This window comes from Rhizopus delemar, genomic scaffold (assembly GCF_000149305.1).
Source record: "Rhizopus delemar RA 99-880 supercont3.7 genomic scaffold, whole genome shotgun sequence".
Taxonomy (NCBI): Eukaryota; Fungi; Mucoromycota; class Mucoromycetes; order Mucorales; family Rhizopodaceae; genus Rhizopus; species Rhizopus delemar.
The window spans coordinates 364,635-380,030 of NW_027137833.1; the positions used below are offsets into that span (position 1 = coordinate 364,635).

The 15,396-nt window shown below is 36.4% G+C and overlaps 6 protein-coding genes across 6 annotated transcripts; 3 read left to right on the forward strand and 3 right to left on the reverse strand.

Moving 5' to 3' along the window:
- Positions 1–57: 57 nt before the first annotated feature.
- On the reverse strand, positions 58–1,080 carry RO3G_09338 (uncharacterized protein; the record flags this gene model as incomplete). The annotated part of the gene is made up of 2 exons (XM_067663923.1): positions 58–648; positions 796–1,080. The coding sequence occupies 2 exons, from the start codon at positions 1,078–1,080 to the stop codon at positions 58–60; spliced, it is 876 nt and encodes a 291-aa protein (XP_067520024.1).
- Positions 1,081–2,837: 1,757 nt separating this feature from the next.
- Positions 2,838–3,767, forward strand: RO3G_09339 (40S ribosomal protein eS8). Its single transcript, XM_067663924.1, has 5 exons — positions 2,838–2,859; positions 2,919–2,991; positions 3,046–3,352; positions 3,405–3,614; positions 3,677–3,767. Exons 1-5 carry the CDS (start codon positions 2,856–2,858, stop codon positions 3,692–3,694), a joined length of 612 nt encoding a protein of 203 aa, XP_067520025.1. The 5' UTR covers positions 2,838–2,855; the 3' UTR covers positions 3,695–3,767.
- A 481-nt stretch (positions 3,768–4,248) lies between these two features.
- Positions 4,249–4,803, forward strand: RO3G_09340 (60S ribosomal protein uL5; the record flags this gene model as incomplete). Its single annotated transcript, XM_067663925.1, has 2 exons — positions 4,249–4,692; positions 4,744–4,803. The coding sequence occupies 2 exons, from the start codon at positions 4,249–4,251 to the stop codon at positions 4,801–4,803; spliced, it is 504 nt and encodes a 167-aa protein (XP_067520026.1).
- Positions 4,804–5,263: 460 nt separating this feature from the next.
- On the reverse strand, positions 5,264–6,449 carry RO3G_09341 (uncharacterized protein; the record flags this gene model as incomplete). Its single annotated transcript, XM_067663926.1, has 2 exons — positions 5,264–5,494; positions 5,541–6,449. 2 exons carry the CDS (start codon positions 6,447–6,449, stop codon positions 5,264–5,266), a joined length of 1,140 nt encoding a protein of 379 aa, XP_067520027.1.
- Positions 6,450–11,669: 5,220 nt separating this feature from the next.
- Positions 11,670–12,959, forward strand: RO3G_09342 (uncharacterized protein; the record flags this gene model as incomplete). The annotated part of the gene is made up of 2 exons (XM_067663927.1): positions 11,670–11,975; positions 12,024–12,959. 2 exons carry the CDS (start codon positions 11,670–11,672, stop codon positions 12,957–12,959), a joined length of 1,242 nt encoding a protein of 413 aa, XP_067520028.1.
- A 944-nt stretch (positions 12,960–13,903) lies between these two features.
- On the reverse strand, positions 13,904–14,083 carry RO3G_09343 (uncharacterized protein; the record flags this gene model as incomplete). The annotated part of the gene is made up of 1 exon (XM_067663928.1): positions 13,904–14,083. One exon carries the CDS (start codon positions 14,081–14,083, stop codon positions 13,904–13,906), a length of 180 nt encoding a protein of 59 aa, XP_067520029.1.
- Between the last annotated feature and the right edge of the window lie 1,313 nt (positions 14,084–15,396).

Below are 15,396 nucleotides of genomic sequence, written 5' to 3' on the forward strand. Positions count from 1 at the left end.
TTTTTATATAAAAACTTTGTTAATAAATATTATACACATACAAACATATACAGACAATTATGTAGAAGAAGGATCATAAATCACTGTAATTTCACCATCAGCTAAAGTAGAATGAGAAGATTTGTTAGTTTTGATAGATGCTTGACTTTCAGTTAGTGGACAAAAATAAAAATGAATGCTTCCGCTTGTATTGGTATGAATAGATGATGATGAGGATATTAATGATGATTCTAGTGATTCATGAGGTACTTTTAATATTTTTTTATTGCCTTCTTCATTACGAATGATGCGAACAATGATTGGTTTTGCACAAACAATTTTATCGGAATTCGCACTGTCTACGCGTGTAATTGAACTTGAATGAGATGCAGTAGGATCATTCTTTTTAACAGAAACGGCGCGTCGAAGCTCACCGGGAAGATAATCATACTTTGTCAATTTGACCGAAGAAGATCGATTGATGTTTGCCATCATTGGTAGTGAAGAGGAGGATTGAAGATTTAATGATCGACGGATAACATGACTTGCCAACACAGAAGAACCAGATGCTTCCAGACGAGGTATTAATGGTGAACATGCGCCCAAGATGAAGGGCAATTGAGGATGATTGTCATCTATTGATTTCTGAATTATATAATCAATAAAGCTCTTTAAAAAAATTGGTTTTCTTGTTTTTCATTAAAAAAAAGAAAAAAAAGAGAATTGTGAATACACAACTCTTTCTCTCTATCTCTTTCTCTCCTTAAAATTCGAAATATATTTGCTCGCACAAACAAACAGAAATCGTTATTTTACCTGATTATTATTATTATCAAGATTCGATGTTGATGATGGTACTACATTGATGGCTGGTAAAGGTCGTTCTATTTTTCTTCCTTGATTTCGGCGTACAAATACAATGATCAATATCGCAGATAGTGCTATTGTCACGAGTCCAGCAGTTACCCCGGCTATTAAAGCAACTCTATTTGTAGGAGAACTGCTGTTGCTACTGTTATTATCACTGTTATAAGTATCATCTACCAGTAATTGAGATTTTGCAACACATGCCAACGTTGGGCATTCTCCACATTTTGTCATTGTTGTTATTACACAGCGCTCTTCAGCAAGACAACTCAACTCACAGCTAATATTACAATCCTTTGGTGGTTGGCAGTTTGCTACAGTAATATTTCTTCTTTTGAAATCTATGAAAACAAAATTAATTTTAATAGAGTATAGCTATCAACTGTTTACCTTTTAGCCGACCCGTTATGTACATCAAAATTAAGAAGTTAAATAAGTAAAGAAAGAAAGAGAGAAAGAGAGAATAATAATAATAATAATAAATATTTATTTACATGTTTGTGTGTACTTAAAGCTTTGATTCCAGGCACTGCATAATACACACACTTTCAGAGTACTGAAATTTGAAATAGCGACTTACCAATTTAATGTAAGCCTTTGTCAAGCTATAATGGATCTTTTTAAAAGATTAATATCATCGACTGAAATATTGTATAGTCTATTTGCTACAATTTGTAGTATTGTATCTTTCTACCCCTATTTTTTGTATTAATAACAAATTCCCGTTCATATTTATTAAAGAAATTAATTATGTAAAAGCTAATAAAGAAAAAAAAAAAAAAACGAAAAACAATGAAGTTCTAGAATAGACGTATATAAAGTCATTATCGTGGACTAAATCACATTCATGAAAAAGCATGTAACTCTGTGTGATTCTTTTGGTAGTAAATAAAAATGTAAAATAGTCGGTGAATTTAGTTTTTATTCAAAAAGTACAAGCAGAAACGCGTTCATTAGACACAGAAAACATTGTCTTTCTGTCTAAAACGGACAATGAAAATGTGTACTGTATGCACCGTCAAGCTTGTAAATATTCACAAAAAAAAAGGACGAGAAATACATTCAAAATAATATCAACCCAAACGACTACCGTTGTCAATTAAACTAAAGGGTTCATGTGTCTAAATCTCGATTGAATCATGGAAAGCACAATACATACACAGGGATATTAAAATAACGACGTTTGCTGTTTTTATAAAAATTAAGGGGAAGGTTGATATGTTTTTGAATTGAAGAATGAGGAGAGAAACCGCTCTTAATATAGCAACTAATTAAGAAAAGGTTTATAACCAACCTTACTTCTATTAAACACGATGCTCAAACTATAAATGATTATTTTCAACAATGCCACTTCTACTGTTGCTTTGTTTGTTTTTGTTTACAGCATTAAATGATTACTTTTCGATATAATTTTTTCAAGTGATTCTATTCAATGATATTTTCGTGAGTAAACGACGCAAATTGTCTGCTTGAGAGATATGTTCATTGTATTTTATTAAGCGCTTAAATGTTTTACAGAATTTAGTACTCATTTGTCTAGAGTGGAATTTTAATGACAAGAAAAGTCTAAGAATAATAAAAGAGAAATGAAAATGAAGACGATTATAAGCTGCATCATTATGACTTTCGATTATTGATATGATTAACGTAAGCTACTTTCAACAAAAAATTACTGTAGCAAAAATTAATGATCTAAATTCCTTAGTTCGCGGCATTGATATCGCAAGTTGAACATTGATATAGCTTATATTTTTTTCTATTGTACTCTCTTGCCATCATTCTCCTGTTTATACATTTATGTGTACAGTTGACCCTCCTTTATTGGATAACACACAACCATACTATTTTTAGCGAGTGCTCAAACTTTGGTTTTATCCAAGTATCGTGCTGTGTTGGAAATTATAAGCCACATGTCGGACCGGCAACATAATCTCGGAGTGTAAGTCGATGAAAGAAACAAAAATGCAATCAGGAGAGAGACCAAGTGAAGCTCCTTCTCTACAAACACCATGGGTAAAGTGAATCAAACCATCCATGAAGTCCATCCATCGATATTAATGCGTCAACATTAGGTATCAGTCGTGATTCTCGCCACAAGCGTAGCGCCACCGGTGCTAGACGTGCTCAATACAGAAAGAAGAGAAAGTAAGATTTACAAAAAAAACTTGAGCGAATGTTTGATTCTCATTACTTGTAAAGGTTCGAATTGGGTCGTCAATCTGCCAACACTAAATTAGGTAGCAAGCGTATCCACTTGGTTCGTGTCCGTGGTGGTAACTTCAAGCGTCGTGCCCTTCGTTTAGAAAACGGTAACTTCTCTTGGGGTTCCGAAGGCATCTCTCGCAAGACTCGTGTCTTGACTGTTGTCTACAATGCCTCCAACAACGAATTGGTCCGTACCAACACTCTTGTTAAGGGTGCCGTCATCCAAATTGATGCCACTCCTTTCCGTCAATGGTACGAATCTCACTACGCTCTCCCTCTTGGTAAGCAAAAGTCTGGCGAGGTAAGCAAATAGACATCATTCTGTGGGAACAATTTACTGAGAACAATAACAGGAAGCCGCTTCTGCTGAAAAGAAATCAAAGAGTGTTGAAAAGAAGATTGCCGCTCGTGCCGCTACTGCTGCTATCGACCCTCTCTTGAACGACCAATTCAACGCTGGTCGTCTCTATGCTGTCATTGCCTCTCGTCCTGGTCAATCCGGTCGTTGTGATGGTTACATTCTTGAGGGTAAGGAACTTGAATTCTACCTTCGTAAGATCAAGGTAAATACATGAATGAAAACGGATTTTAGCTGTACATGTACTTATTTTTTCTTTTTTTATAGTCCAAGAAGCAACACTAAATATATTTTGGCTATTATATTGTATACAATGGTTTTCAAGTAGTCTGAAATTGTTAAATAAAATGTTGCATATTAAAAGAAAAATATTGTTTCCCCTTTTTTGACTTTTATGTAAACGATCACAGCACCATCTTGACATGTCAAGGAAGTAAGTGGCTGTGAGTCGGAATTTTATAAAACCCGGACCGAACATGATTTTCTACACGGAAAAGAGAGGAGGGTATTGAAAGGTGTACACAGCCAAAGGATGGCTCCCTCTTTTAGCTTCGAAATAGTCCAACCATGGTATGATTCAATATACAATTGCATTGAAGTTGTTTAAAGGGGCACACATATGGATGTACGAGATGGATCGATCACTTTTGAAAGATAGTTTATCTTATAGATAAATGATGCGCCAAAAAAAAAAAGTGAAGAGGAAATTAAGTATGGAGGTGTGAGAGTGTGAGAAAACAAATGGATGCTGCCCCTTTGAACACGGAAAGAAAGATTAGGATGAAAGCTAATGGTTTTTACAATAGAGCGCTGAAGAACAGAAGGTTACCAAGAACCCCATGCGCAACCTCAGAATCGAAAAGTTGGTTCTCAACATCTCAGTTGGTGAGTCTGGTGACAGACTTACTCGTGCTGCTAAGGTGCTCGAACAATTGACCGGTCAAACTCCCGTTTACTCCAAGGCCCGTTATACCGTTCGTTCTTTCTCTATTCGTCGTAACGAAAAGATTGCTGTTCACGTCACTGTCCGTGGCCCCAAGGCTGAAGAAATCCTTGAACGTGGTTTGAAGGTTAAGGAATACGAACTTAAGGCTCGTAACTTCTCTGAAACCGGTAACTTTGGTTTCGGTATTGACGAACACATTGATTTGGGTATCAAGTATGATCCCTCTATTGGTATTTACGGTATGGATTACTATGTTGTCATGGGTCGTCCCGGTTACCGTGTCTCTCGTCGTAAGCACTGCAAGTCTACCGTTGGCGTCACTCACCGTATCAAGAAGGTAGGAAAGGATATGTGTATGGTGAATGATGAACTAATAGAGTTTAAATAGGAGGAATCTATTGAATGGTTCAAGAACCGCTTCGATGGTGTTGTTAGCAACAAGAACTAAGTAAAGCACTTGAAATAAATTGAGTTTATGTGCATTAGACACATCTGCCTTTGTATTCTTTTTGAAATGTAATTGATTTGTACAAAAAGCGATTGATGATAGAGATTTCAAATCAAGGTTTTTAAATAATGTAGAAGATGAATGTTCTAACAAGAACCATCTGGCATTTTACGCGAATAGTATGTACTGTAAAGCATTGACAGACGGTTCATGTCAATGCGATAAGGAATATGAAGCTATTGATAGTAAATGCAAATAGAAAAAGGTTAGAAAGGGAGGGACTTACTGCATAATTACGGAACTTATAAGCTTAGGAATATAGTTTCTCAAGAGCCTGCTGGATTTGGAATAGGCGCAGATATACAGATGAAACTTTTTTTTATTACAAATGCAAGAAAAAACAATATAAGAGAAGGGAGGGAGAGGGGGATGTAGAGAAAAGATTAAAAAAATGAGAAATCTATTGTAACTTGGAATATTTTTTGTTCAAAATATCGAAATCACGCATTTTACCAAGCAAGGATCTACCTTTCTTATGATCACCATAAGTACGAATGACACGAGATTGAGGGCCGATAGTTGGTTGTGTGATGAATTTCCAATGAACCATAAGCCATGAGGTATGATAAGCCAACTTGTTATAATAATCTCCTGCCATTGAACGAAGTGCTGGTAAGTTTGACCAGGGAATCTATTGAAGGATGTCAGGGATTGCTGTATTTTTGTTAATCATTTACCTTTTGGAAATCATGATGTTCATTATGATAACCAATGTTCATAAAAGGTATATTTAAAATCCCATAGTAAGAGTAAGTTTCCTGTCCATCATCAAACGTATAATGTTCTTGAATAAAGTGAGCAGCACCTGGATGCAAAGAATAACCAAACCAAAGCGACAAGAACAAATACAACAAACCATACCACCCACAATAACGTTGAATCAAGACATCCATGACTACCGTAAAGGCAACATTAATCAGTTCCCACTTGGAGGGTGTCAAATTTCGATCGTTTTGCATGACAGCACCACGCACAACATACATGACAGGATAAATCAAGATCCAGAGCAACTTGGAGAATGCGTTTCCTCGTATCAGGCTCTTTTCCCAATCCAATGGTAAATCTGGATCTCTTCCTTCAACCCCTTGCCATGTGTGATGTTCAATATGATAACGTCGAAAGGACTGTGCGATGGGCACAGGCAAGGTAACGTTGGCCAAGAGTCCCGCGTATCGATTAAGCCATTTGGTCTCAAAGATTAAACAGTGGCAAGCTTCATGTATGATCACACCAATCATACCCGTCATGGTGGCGCCCACAAAGTAGGCTGTCAATAGATAAATATAGACTGGTGGTTGGTAGACTTGACCGAAATAATAAGCAATACCCAGCTGCGTGATGGTGATTGCAAGCGTCACATAAAACGTTCGAATGTCTGTACCGTATAACTTTTCAACGTCAGGATGTTGTCGTAAAATGGTATGCTTGCGTTTTAGATGAGGCTCATCCATATCGTCACGGGCAAAATCGTCATGTATGTAAGGAATAGAACGTTTCCAAGTACCAACATAAAGAGGATGTCGAGGATCTGGGTGTTTGGGAGCAGCTTTCAAGCTGTCTGTTTGTATTTCTGCGTTAGGTGGCATGTGGGCTTAGAAGGAAAGGAAAACAAAGTATAAAAAAAAAGGAACCAAAAGAACGAAAAAAAAAAAAAAAAAGTTTAGATGGTACGACCTTCCTTATTTGGATGTAAGCAATTTAAAGCCCAAGAAAAACTAAACATTTTGTCGAAAATATTGTCTTTTTCAATCGTAAATCAGCCCTCGTTTGTTTGTGGTCAACTAGAGCCTTGTCCAATTACTAAAACTGTTATCTGCAATACACCATTGAGTGTTTCTAAAAGCCAAAAGTTCATTCACTCTTCTTTTTCTTATTTTTTTTTTCTTTATGCGACAGCAATTCATGCCAAGCTTTTTTTTTTTTCTAAAGCCTTTTTTAACCTGAAAATGAGAGGATTCCAAAGCTTTACTGGGATATCTGGGTTTAAAAATGTTTATTTTTTAGGAAATAAAAAAAAGGGACAAATGAAATGAACTTTTTTCTAGATTATGTGAAATATTGACTTAATAGAGAGGTCCGGGCTTTGGACAAGGTTACTTTTTGCCAGTCTCTCGATTCAATCAAAAGAACTCCAAATTGCCTTATCCCAAAAGCGAACACAATACAGTGACCGTAATGCCAATTGATGGTTTTTTAAAACGAGGGGCGAAAAATAATATCCCAATGAGTGGCCTTCATGTTCTTTAGGGGCCTTTTTTTTGGTTCCTGCCAGGGAAATTCTTTTTACAATCTTTCAGTGTCAGAATTTTTGAGAGATTTAACCTTGGAAAGATTAATTGTACTAGACATAGAGACGCTGATCTTCATATCTTTTTGAGTATGTACTTTAAAATTTGCAAGTTCGCCAGCTTCCGACCAAACCCGTACTCTCATCATTTGTGAATAGAAGCCAACTTCATCAATGAATACACAATTCTGTTGAAAATCCACATCTGCTTCTTTTTGCTACTGTGTAATAGTGTACCGTAGTTCCAGAAACAATATGTAAAACGCACGATTCTTAGATCCTCATGCAAATGAAAAAAAAAAAAAAAAAAAAAAAATGGAAAGGAGAAACATACACGCAAAAGGTTATTTAGAAATAGGTGAAATGATAGAAGCCATAGGAGGAAGGATGAGATAAAAGCAGTGTATTGATACGACAGAATCTAATGTGAATTGTGATGATGGTCTCTTTACGGTAATTGCTAATTGAGCTTTTTTTATACTTTTCGAACAAGTAGTAGGACTATGAGAATTATCTTTTGACAGCACAATGAACTAAATAGAAACACTGAGGCCAGAACTGGAAATAGCAAAATTATACACATGCTCAGGAGGTCAACCAGTAGTGCCACAACAAAAACAGTTTCCTTTAGAAATCCGCTTCTTCATGGAACAGCACAAGAAGTAGTAGCAACAGGAGCAGTGGTTAGAATCATAGGTACAGCAGGACTTTATGCCACTTGGTAATATTTCATGTTATTTTTAATATTCATTAATTTCTCTATTGGTGATTTCTTTTCTAAAACGGCTACAAAACAATAAAACTTCAAGTCGAATATACTTTCTAATATTTTGCACTTGGATTACTCCAGAAAAAAACTGGTTTATGTCTGTGTATTCAATTCTTGGTCTCATCATCTTAGCAATAACAGTAGTTATACCTGATCAATTTACATTATCATTCACTAAAAAGGGCAGTTTTTCTTCATCTCTTATATATGCTAAGTCAAAATTACAAAAATAACGATTTCACAATTAACCCCATCATCGATGTACTTGTGTATACAATACTGTTACATCATAGTACCTTTTTTTTTCCTTCTGTTGACCGTAAATAAATCCATACAAGCAAATTCTCTCATTGTACGTTGTTGGGACCAAGACAGAGTAACACTCTATAGCTTTAAAGGCGGTCTTATGTTTAAACGCGTATTTGATTAGTATGATTTTTGTTTGAATAATTTGAACGAGCATTCGTGTTATTTTTTAAAGTGTTAATTAATGTTAGAATTTGGAAAACTGCACATAATAGGCTTAACATTAGTGGCGATTTTGATATTTTTAATAGAGTCTTCAAATGTATGATTCATATCGGTTGTAATTTTTAATCAATGTAAAGTGGGTTAAATAACATCTCTGTTTGTATCATGACATCACTTTGTTCTTACCCAGATGACTCAATAACAATGTATGGCAAAGCTTCTGTCGCTGCTTCCAATACCATCGAGAAGAGTGGTACGGCCTTTCTCTTGAGGTACAGAAAAAACACTGGATGCCTTCTCTCTCACTTAAGCTCAATCATTTAGTTATCTCTGTTATCAACCTACATGTGATACGAGTAAAGCTTGCCAAATAAAAGACACGAGACCCATAATGCTATCAAAATACTCGAATAGTTGTACACCATTTTCAACATACATCGTTCTTTCATCATTGACTAATACCTTAATCTTAATAGTAAAACCAAAAAAGACTTTATGAATGGGTTGAACTTGTGATTGCCACCAACGAAAGCTGCTACTTCTTTCAACGCATTTTTTTTTTCAGTAATTTTAGAAATAGTATCTTTTTCAGCAATAGGTGAATTTGATGACAAAACTGTGCTAGAAGATTGAAGATGGTAGTTTTTTATTGGACATTTACTTTTAATAAAGCTCTTTTTTTTATCAACTGTATTGTGATGACAAAGAGAAAATAAAACAAAAAAGTACTTGATAGTAAATAACTTGGTGACCAGCAGATTTACCGATTGTCCCAATTCAGATTTCAACTTTGATATTCTATCTTTCACGAAAAGTTTAAATACCTCCCCCGCCCCACTTTTCAGCAGTTGTTATCCTTTTTTTAAAAAGAATCCTTTTCTCCTTTGAACAACAAATCAAGTAATAAAATGAACAAATTTAATATTAACAGCATCAATCACTGTGAACAATGTCTCTACCATAAAAAAGGGGGTGTGTTTTTAGTTTGACCATGAAACTTCATTTTATAACAAAAGCATAGTTAATAAATATGCTCACTAGTGTATTTATAAAACCTGCTATGGATTAAAAATACGATAGTGATATTCTTTCAGTTGAAAAGACAATGATGGATTGCAGTCAGACTAAGATACGTGCTATTTATATAATCATTGATGAATCAACCAGTATATTACTGCATCATTGGGGTATGAAGAGAGTACGAAAGAAGCAGACAAGATGAGTTAAATAGAATAGGGAATATAAAAGCGCGTTAAATGCAGTGATCATGTTGTCAGTTTTGATTCTTTTAAAACAAATTTCAAGAAAAAGCTCCCCCTTTTTGGTTATTACGATGAACAACAGGCAATGATGGGCTGATGATTAGTAAAAGATACATTTCTTGTTTCAAGATTCAATAGAACACTTGTACTGCTAAAAAAGTTTATTTTAAAAAGTAATCCTTGATTTAGCTGATCAATACAGCCTAGAATCACAAGAGGTGATAGCCATAGTCTCTCTAGGTTATTAAACCCGTTTTCTTTAAGGAAAATATAAAAAACAAGAAAGAGATGTTGAAGGACAGAAAGATTGAGTAAAACACTTGTATGATCATGTCATCTCACCAAATTCGATCCCTAAGAGACGGGATAAAGTAAATATTTTCTCTGTGGCTGCAGAAAAGTGAAGGAGGGATGGTGGTCAAGACATGTGTCCAATGGCGTTGTGGTCACTGCATTCTTACTTTTACTTTGATTACTACAAAAGAATGAATTTAACAAAAAAAAAATCAAAAGTCCTTTTGAACCGAACCTTTCGTTTCAAATTGTGTCTGTTGATGCCACAAAAGACGCAATTAGATTAAAAGCGATGATAAGAGAACAGAGAGTATTAGGTTCACTGAGAACGCCAAGGACGAATCACAAACGTCTTTTGATCTCTCTCTATCTCTGGTCACATTGTGATGTAGAAAACCAGAAGATTGGCACAAAAAAATATTGTGGTCCATTGATTTTTTTTTTTAAAAAAAAAAGAAGCTTAGTAGACCTGCGTTTGAAACAAAAACAAAAACAAAATTGGTAAAAGTAGTCAGCCCCAAAGTTCAGTTGTGGATGACTCAAGGTGTGCATGAAAGAAATAAAATGTGAATGTGAACTTGATAGTGTTTTATTTAATTGAAATACAATGTAAAATTCAAATACGAGAAATAAAGATCGAATGCTTCATTCGCTCTCTCTCGCTCTCTTTCTTTCTTGTTCATTGTAATCTTTCTGTAGGGTCACAAGTACAAATTGTAACCCGATGTGAGAACATAAAGATTGTGGCACTAAGAAAGAAGGTATGGCATGTAAGACGATCGTACACTTGCCCTGTTCGCAAGTTGGGTTCAAATTTAGAAGGAAGATAAACATCCAAAGGTCGTTTATTCTTGAGAGATAAAGTGTCTTATGCTTTTTTTTTAAAAAAAAAATTTAAGTTTCAACCAGATCACTTGTTGAAGCATATTCGTCAGTTAAACTCATTCTAATTTTCCTTGATTTTTTTTTTAAAAAAAAGGAGGAAAGAGAGGAAGGACAAGGTGTTAGACGGATGATCTACACAGAGAATTGATAAAGGAACGGCATGAATTCTTTTTTTTTGGGGGGGGAAAAAGGGAATTAAGAGCCTGGGAAAAGTGGTCCAAGAGCGATAGGATGAGTGAAAGGAATGAAAGACGGATGGTGACAGACAAGAGAAAGAATGCAGGATTAAAAAAAAAGGGGAAAAGGGGATGATTGTGTATGTTTATTGTTGAATTATTTGGTTTGAATGAAATAGAGACTATTGTTTTCTAAAGTTATACACAATGAACTGTTCAATGTTTATAAATAAATTATCGTAAGCTGAGGCTTATGTTTTTTCTTTTTTTGAACATGAAACAAAAGGGTTGTACGAATCCTGACAAATATAGTAGTCTGTTATTTTCCTTAATCATTCAATCACGCACCCCCCCCCCCTGTTTTTATATTCTTGTAAGATGATGTGGTTTAATAAGATAGACAACTATAAATTAAAAGTCAATAGGAGACATGACCTGAAAAATAAAAACAAAATGATGCTATTCGATGTAACGTGATACAAACCGCAGAAAATTCATTCATCATGACAGAAGAGTCAAATAGAAAAAAGATATTTAAACCTGTTCTTTTTTTTATTATTATTTTTATTTTTTCTTTTTTTTCTTTTTTTTTTTTTATTGAAAATAGATTAGAAATGTCTCAATTTTCTATTATTCGTGAATCACCTGGAAGAGAACAAAAGATGACACAGTCAATAAAAAAGCAAAAGTCTTCTGAGCTCAGATTTAAGATTGAACCCATTGGTATTCAACCCGAGGATGATGATGATCTCGATACGTGCCCTTCTAGAACAAGACCTAATTGGCCACGTCAAATCAATCCATGGTGGAAACCAGCTGATCGTCGTGAAAAGCCACCTTATTCTTATGCGACCCTGATTGCTCATGCGATCCTGTGTAGCAAAGATGGAAGACTCACGTTGAGTGACATTTACAAATGGATCTCTGAAGCTTATCCTTTCTATCAAAGAAGTAATAAAGGATGGCAGGTACGTGAGAACCCAAGACGACATTCGCTCATTCCTCTTTTTTATTAGAATTCGATACGTCACAATCTATCCTTGAACAAACAGTGGTTTACCAAACTCGATCGTCGTCCAACCCAAGCACATCCAGGCAAAGGAGGTTACTGGACCCTTCAACCGATGACAGAAAAACAATTTGTGGACAACATCACTCAGGCCGGTGGTCACAGCCGAAGACATCATGACATCGGCACCTTCACTTCACTCTGTGGTCCATCCAGATCAGGCATGGGTCCAGACGACGACCAACCGGACTGTCCAAACATTCACATCACTCGACCCGAAGATTATGAAATCAAAAAGACAAAGACCACCGTGTCTGCGCCCAGGATGAGAAGCATGGGTTCCTCACAAGAAGTTCAGGCGGTCAAGGCACCCAAGACAGATCCCAAAAGCTTCGTCCTTCGTTTCAACTCATCCGAACTCAACACGAATCAAAAACGTCTCAAGAAATCAACCAAACGAGCGATGGAAGAGATGAGTGAACCTGAAACGATCAAGAAAAGAAAGTCGGTGGAAGAAGAAGGTTGGTCTGAGAAAAAGGATGTTGTTCCAAACGAAATCCTTCAAGACTTTTGGATGCATGAACCTGATCAATCCCAAGAATTATTGCTTACGACAGAATACAATCCATTCTGTTTTGATCCTGAAGCACAAAGCATCCTTGAAGGTCTGCAGGCACCTGCTCCTCATGTCATCTCTTCTCATCCAGACATGAAGACGATCGATCTTCAACTGGACTCATTCGAGAAAAACATTCACTACCCACAATCCTTTTCTTTAGATCCATCTTTTATGGATGATTTAACGAATTACAGCATGGATCAATACATTGATTTTGATATCCTGGATGACAAATTACCTTCTGATTTACTCAAAGACACCAACGAAAGTTTTACTACCATCATGAATTCCTATTGGCCTGATGAAACCAATCCCTTATTTTAATTCCTTATACCAAACACATACACATTGTAAATTATTGTATATTTATTCACTTCATCTATAAAATAAACAACGTCATGTCCTTGTCACACATGAAATCTGACATCATCTCTTCCTGTTCGTGTCACTTGTTGATAGAGAAACATTCGATCCTTTCCTTCTTTTTATAAAAAATGTCTGTCTGTCTGTCTGTTTGGGGTCAGGCACACAGGTCGTGTCTGGTTTATATTGAAACTTGTCAACAATGGTAGCGATTGGTCAAATACTTTTTTAACGTGATTTTTATTCTCCTCCGTCACTGACACATGGAAGAAAGCATGCTGTGACACTTGTAAAAATTCAAGCTGTACTTGAATCCCTTGATGACATCCAAGTTAACAGAGAAAGGTTTATAAAGTAAAGGATTCAAATCCTATCAAGATGACATGTCCTCGTCATCCAAAAAGACATTATTCAAAAAAAAAAAAAAGAAGCTGAGCAAGTAGACATCATTTCCGGAAATAGATGACACAAATGCAGAAAATAGTTGTATTAAAAAAAGACGGATGACATGAATGTCATCTTTAGATAGCACACACAAAAGTAAAGATGACCTACCCCTCTGAATGACTTGTTGTAATCTGTTACAGTGGTTCTTTATTGAAACACGTCGCTGGTTTTCAATCGGAAGAATGGCATACCCTCAAAGACCCTTCAAACAATAGACATCATGCCAAGGTTGCCAAAACAAAGTCCGACCATGGGATCCATGTCCACCCGTGGTACCCTCTTTTGGTGATCAAGACTCATTGGATCCCCTATAAAAAAAAGGGGGAGGTATGCTGGTTTGAAAGATACAGGGAAGAAGGGGATTCAGAGAATGACGTGTATACAAACAAGAAAGATAAAGCGCAGCTCAAAGAGCATGTATCACACGAGAGGTCGGAGTGAAGGCAACTGGGATTCGTTTAGGCATAGCTGAGAGGGATGAACTGACAAAGTGTCTGTACAGGATCACTGTCAACGTGGTAAGGAAGCATACCAGCACGATTCACTCTTCTGATGGACTGAGAGACAAGCAAAGGCGTTGGATGACAGGTCAGTTTCAGACATGAGAGTCCAAAAATGATTCCATTTGTGCTGTCCATCTTTCTGGGGATGCATTGATTTCATCCATTGAGGAAAAGAGAAATAAATGAATCTATACGTGATTTGGACTATGTTTTATTATTAATACAGAGTTCATTGTCAAGTGTGAAACGATTTCTAAATGACCTTCTTCCTTGGGTACCGTCTAGTTCACCTGTTGAGATGGTCGTACTCCCAACCCATTATTTTTAATATCAACCTTGCAAATTCATCGTTATAAAATCCTTATCCAACTTACCAACTGCCTGTACACAGATAGCCATTTGATTAAACTTTCCAATCATTGTTTTGGAAAACATGGCTAGTCTGTAAAGGTCTTTGTAAACCATGTGAAAATCATTGACGTCACTTGGTTTGACTTTGCAGTATCCCAAAGCTATCACGTCAGAATGTGTATGTAAAGTATTGCTGAAGACACCATCCGGTCTTGAAGCGCTCGTATTCGTTTCACTTCGATGGAGCCAATAAAAACAGTCAACATCACATCATGTGGGTGATGCCGTTTAGCATTTCAAGACTATCTTTTTCTGAGGACGGTGAAAAACGGGTGAGGATACCGGATCCAAAAAGTGGGTGATGCGCTCCAACAGGTGTGTAGACTCAAAGTCTGGAAAGTGTATTCAAACTGTAGAGTAAACAAGCACTTTTGACTATTTCCTCAAATCAAGGTGGTTATCATAGTCACTTGACAATTGAAAGCTATATCCAAAGCAAATGTATGCCTTTCTGTCAGCATGTGTATAAAGTGACCTGATTTCCAATTTGACTATGGTTCATTCTCTATAGTGTACCCAATCCATTTTTCAAACAAGAAAGACCCATGGATACATGTCAACGTAAGCTTGGGATATCAAATGGTCAGAAAAGCGCTTCTTCTAAGGATGCATAGACAAGTCATTTTCAGTATTCTGTTGCATCGCCTTTAGCTTTAACAACTGCCTCACCTTACCTCTTCATGCTTTATGGGGTTCCAATCAGGGCTTGGGGCTGACCAGTCCTCCAAAACCCTGATTTGATTGGTTTTCTTCCACCAGTCTGAATGGAAGCTCCACCCTTTTGGAAGTTAATGCCTCTCCTGGTACACCTTGACAGTAGTAAACCAAGGATGAAACCTGTGGATCAAGATATGGATGGATGTTTCTTGGTCTACAGAACCACTGCCAATCACCTCTGCAGGTCCGAAACCTCCTTCCACAAACACAGTCCCAGACCCTAGCACCACCATCATCCTTACTTGACTGTGGATACTCTATTTCTTTTGTCACAGCGCTCTCCTTCCTTCCTGAGTACTCTCTTAATGCGTTTACTGCCT

What these genes read in the sequence shown, in the direction of transcription:
- RO3G_09339 (XM_067663924.1), top strand. An exon ending in CAATACAGAAAGAAGAGAAA is followed by an intron (nt 2,992 to 3,045) that starts GTAAGATTTACA and finishes TTACTTGTAAAG; the next exon opens with GTTCGAATTGGGTCGTCAAT. An exon ending in GTAAGCAAAAGTCTGGCGAG is followed by an intron (nt 3,353 to 3,404) that starts GTAAGCAAATAG and finishes GAACAATAACAG; the next exon opens with GAAGCCGCTTCTGCTGAAAA.